The 5,019-nt window shown below is 35.9% G+C and overlaps 1 protein-coding gene across 1 annotated transcript; it reads left to right on the top strand.

Annotated features, from left to right (window-relative positions):
• LOC121980113 (zinc finger MYM-type protein 1-like) lies at positions 1 to 2,445 on the top strand. The gene is made up of 3 exons (XM_042532079.1): positions 1 to 1,004; positions 1,057 to 1,612; positions 1,921 to 2,445. Exons 1-3 carry the CDS (start codon positions 1 to 3, stop codon positions 2,443 to 2,445), a joined length of 2,085 nt encoding a protein of 694 aa, XP_042388013.1.
• Positions 2,446 to 5,019: the final 2,574 nt, after the last annotated feature.

Genomic DNA, 5,019 nt, shown 5'->3' with positions numbered 1-5,019 from the left:
ATGGAACATCAATCTGCTACAAAGAAAGGAAAGACATTAATATCATCTTTCTTTAAAAAGAGAGATCGTGAAACTAGTGAAAGTACTTCAATTCCTACTACAATGGAAAATCAATCTAGTGAAGGTCTTCTCATTCCTAGTGTCCAAATTTCTTCAATTTCTTCTCCTAGCAAAGACCATCAATCATCATCTGCTTGTATTGAACGAGATCCGGGAAAAATAAAACCAATATGTGAATATCATGTTAATATACGAGATGAGATAAGACGTTCATATCTAAAGATGGGGCCTTATCAACCAGATATGTTGGAGTATCCGACTACAAAATTTGGAAATCAAAATCGTCGGTTTCAGAAAAAATGGTTTCAGAAATTTCATTGGTTAGAGTATTCGCCTTCAACAAATAAGGCATATTGTTTTTATTGTTTTCTTTTTCTGAATGATATTAATTCATCTAATATCTCGGCACTAGTCAGTGAAGGATTTGACAATTGGAAAAGGGTAAACCAAGGAAAAACATGTGCATTTCTTGCCTATATTGGTTCTGCAGCTTCTTCGCCTCATACTATGTCTGAGAGAAGGACTGAAAATTTGATGAGACCCTCTCAGCATATTGATAATGTGATGTATATTCAAGCTAAAGAAGAAAAGGAGAAAAATCGTTTACGTTTGAAGACCTCAATTGTCACTGTTCGATGGCTAGCACTTCAAGGTTGTGCCTTTAGAGGTAATGATGAATCTCTATCTTCATCTAATCGTAGGAATTTCCTTGAATTGGTGAAGGCTTTTGCAAAAATGAGTACGGAAATTAATGAAGTTGTACTTGAGAATGCTCCAAAAAATGGCCAATATATTGCTCCAGAAATTCAGAAAGATATTTTACATATTATGGCCAATAGAGTACGACAGATGGTTCGTGAAGAAGTTGGAGATAAATTCTTCTGTATTCTTGTTGATGAAGCACGAGATATATCTAAACGGGAGCAAATGGCCATTATCTTGAGGTTTGTGAACAATCATGGGATTTTGACAGAAAGATTTTTTTGCTATCAAAAGTGTTAGTGATACTACCTCATTAAATTTGAAAAAAGAAATATCAAATGTTCTTGTTCATCATGATCTACAAGTTAAGAAACTCAGAGACCAAGGATATGATGGTGCTAGCAATATGCGTGGCGCGTGTAATGGACTCCAGGCATTATTTCTCAGAGATTGTCCTTATGCATACTATGTTCACTGTTTTGCTCATCGACTACAATTAACATTGGTCTCTGTCGCTAAGGATGTCAGTGTTATTTGGGAATTCTTTTCTCATTTGGACAATATTGTCAATATTGTTACTTTTTCTACTAAGCGCATTGCTGAGTTACATACTGCACAAAGAAATGAAATTGAACATATGTTGGCAATTGGAGAACGTGATTCTGGAAGTGGGGCCAATCAGATTGGTAATTTGCAACGGGCAAGAGCTACTCGTTGGAGTTCTCACTATGACTCAGTAAAAAGCTTGATAGGTATGTACGCTGCAACTTGCAAAGTTTTTGAAGTTCTTAGTGACTATTCTCCAAATGGAAGAGCTAAGGCTGAAGTTCGGGGAATTTACAAAAACATGGCAAGCTTTGAATTTGTGTTCATTTTGCACTTGATGCATTATGAGAACAACAGATACTCTTTGTCAAATTCTTCAAAGAAAATCTCAAGACATTTTGACTGCTATTACATTTGTCTCTACTACCAAAACCATCCTTCAAAAACTTAGAGAATGCGGGTGGGAAGAATTTCTTCATGAAGTGAAAGTTTTTTGTTCGAGAAATGATATTGATGTGTCTGACCTTGATTGCCTATATAAGATTGGTCGTTCTCGTCAGCAAACTACAATTGAGCATCATTATCACTTTGATGTTTTTAATGTAGCAATAGATTTCATTTTTGATGGAATTAAATACTCGGTTCAATGAGTCATCAGTGGAATTTCTTTCTCTTAGTACAACTTTAGATCCGAAATATTCATTTGATTCAATTAACAGTGATGATATTTGCAAACTTGCAAAAAAGTTTTATCCTGAAGATTTCACAAATCAAGACATCGTTGCTTTGGAATATGAATTGGTACATTATAAACTTGATGTGATGCAAAATTTGAAGACTTCTACACTTGTTGAGTTGTGTCAGCAATTGACTGAGAGTGGGCGGTCAAAGGTTTACATTATGTTAACTAGATTGATTCATCTCGTTTTGACATTACCTGTTTCTACTGCCACTACTGAGCGAGCCTTTTCAGCAATGAAGCATGTGAAGACGGCACTTCGCAATAAAATGGAGGATGATTTTCTTGAAGATTGTTTGACACTCTATATTGAACGAGATTTAGCTAAAGATATAGATATAGATTCTATTATAGATGAATTTTATGTTTCAAAATCTCGTAGGGCACAACTTTGTTGAACAATATAATGTAATAACTTTTTTTTTGTTATATATCTATATAATTTATTATATATTTTTAATAATAATATATAATTTATTATATTAAGTTCAAGCCCCCCCCAACCTTAATTCCTGGATCCGTCCCTGGTTGGTAGCAAAAGGGTATTTACAGAGAAAGGGGATTGACTATGAAGAAAATTTCTCTCCAGTGGTAAGACATACGTCAATTAGAGCGGTATTGACTTTGGTGGCACATCACGATTTGTATTTGGAGCAAATGGATGTGAAGACGATATTTCTTCATGGAAATTTGGAGGAGCAGATTTTTATGTCACAACCTGAGGGATTTAGTCAATCCGGACAAGAGCAGTTGGTTTGTAAGTTGAAGAAATCGCTCTATGGACTGAAACAATCTCCTAGGCAATGGTACAAACGTTTTGATTCATACATAATTCAAAACGGATATAGGAGATGCGAGTATGACTGCTGCATATATGTGAAGAGCCTTGAAGATGAATCACTGATTTTCTTACTACTATACGTAGATGACATGCTCATTGTTGCGAAAAAGATGAGAGAGGTTGACAAATTGAAGAGGCTACTGAGCAATGAATTTGACATGAAAGATTTGGGAGAGGCCAAGAAGATTCTTGGGATAGAGATTCACAGGAATAGAGCTGCAGGGAGATTATGGTTGTCTCAACGTAGCTATGTGGAGAAGGTGCTGGATAGGTTCAACATGAAGAATGCAAAGTCGGTGAGCACACCCCTGGCGCATCACTTCAAGTTATCCAGTACACAGTGTCCAAAGACGGATGACGAGATCCAAGAGATGTCAAAGGTTCCTTATGCCAGTGCAGTTGGTTGTCTGATGTATGCCATGGTTTGCACGAGACCAGATTTGGCGCAAGCAGTTAGTATGGTAAGCAAGTTTCTCTCAAATCCTGGTCGACCACATTAGGATGCAGTGAAATGGATTTTCAAATAGTTGAGAAATACAACTGATTATGACATCATGTTCAGTAGACAACTGGAAGATCCTTTAGTTGCTGGGTACGTAGATGCAGACTATGCAGGAGATTTAGATAACAGGAGGTCTACGTATTCATTGTGGCAGGAGGACCTATTTATTGGAAATCTATAATACAATCTATTGTTGCATTGTCTACTACGGAATCCGAGTACATGGCAGCAGCTGAAGCAGCGAAGGAAGCTTTATGGCTTACAGGGTTGGTCAGAGAACTGGGTGTTCAGCAAGGTGGAGTCAAGTTGTTATGTAATAATCAGAGTGTTATCTATTTGGCGAAGAATCAGGTGTATCATGCGAGAACTAAACACATTGATGTGAGGTTTCACAAGATCAAAGAGTTGATTGCTTCCAGGGAAATTCAACTTGAGAAGGTTCACACTGTAGACAATGCTGCAGATATGCTGACAAAGCCAGTGACCACAGAGAAGTTTAAGCATTGCTTGAACTTGATCTATATCTCTAGATGCTAGAGGAAGGAAGCCCAGACCCAGAGATCCAGATGGAGTTTTGTCCAGATATTCGTATTCTTCGAAGGGGTGAATATTCGCCAAGGTGGAGATTGTTGACGAGTGACTCATATTTGGATGAAGGGATGTCATGGAAGAAAAATCTGTTAAGATTTTTCGTAATAAAATTCTGTTAAGATTTTATATAACAGAATTTTGTCATGTTTTTCATAACAAATTTTATTACTTTTTTACCGGGTCTGGGCCGGGGTTTAGCAGTATTTATAGGAATCATTGTAAACCCAATGTATATCAACAAAACACAAGAATCATTAGATGTGATTCTCTTGTGTAGAGAGAATTATAATAAAGCTTCGGCCTTTTTTGTGGAGTAGGCACGTCGCCGAACCATGGTAACTCTTCTTCTTTCTCTTCTTCTTCTTCTTCTTCTTCCACGTGTTTGCTCTTTTTGTGCGTCTTTGTCTTGTTGCTCCGTGCGATCTCTTTTCTCTCTTTCTCTTCTTCCGCGATTTAGAGGTTGAGAGGTGTTGCCCCTCTATTTGCGCAACATTCCACGATATCAATATTATTATCTATGGCTAAGTCACTTGTCCTCTTACTATCTTCCTTCCTATGCATATTCATGATGTCTAACTAATTGTTAAATCTAAATTGATCAAGCCTCTAATTAACTTTATAGGTTGCATTAATTTTTTGTAAATTAATAAAATATGCATTCTTAGAAGGCAAATTATTACATTGTGTTTAACCAAAATATGGAATGACAACCAAATCTAACATCATACTATTACTCTGTCTCAATCTCAAATAGATTATCCTAAGACAGCCTATGACTAAATTAAATTTATCCACTCTAATTTTGATAAACAAATAATGAATAAACTACCTCATTTCAATATAAAATTTAACTATCAAGTAAATCAAAATAAATAGTCAAAATTAAGAGAAGATACTAACGGGAGGTAGACTACTAGTTTTTCTTCAATTGAGAGATATTCTTCCACTCACCTTAATGTCAAAAATTCAAATGAAACATAAACTCATAAATCAAAATTACAATTTAAGATCATATATCAATAAAATTATCATGGTGGT

Source organism: Zingiber officinale, chromosome 5A, assembly GCF_018446385.1.
Source record: "Zingiber officinale cultivar Zhangliang chromosome 5A, Zo_v1.1, whole genome shotgun sequence".
Lineage (NCBI taxonomy): Eukaryota > Viridiplantae > Streptophyta > Magnoliopsida > Zingiberales > Zingiberaceae > Zingiber > Zingiber officinale.
The sequence above is the reverse complement of the archived record's forward strand: the minus strand, read 5'-3'. Positions and strand labels throughout refer to the sequence as shown.

Coding starts and splice junctions, on each gene's coding strand:
- LOC121980113 (XM_042532079.1), top strand. CDS start 1: ATGGAACATCAATCTGCTACAAAGAAAGGAAAGACATTAATATCATCT. Junction 1,005..1,056: donor CAAATGGCCATTATCTTGAG/GTTTGTGAACAA, acceptor TGCTATCAAAAG/TGTTAGTGATACTACCTCAT. Junction 1,613..1,920: donor GGGGAATTTACAAAAACATG/GCAAGCTTTGAA, acceptor ATGTAGCAATAG/ATTTCATTTTTGATGGAATT.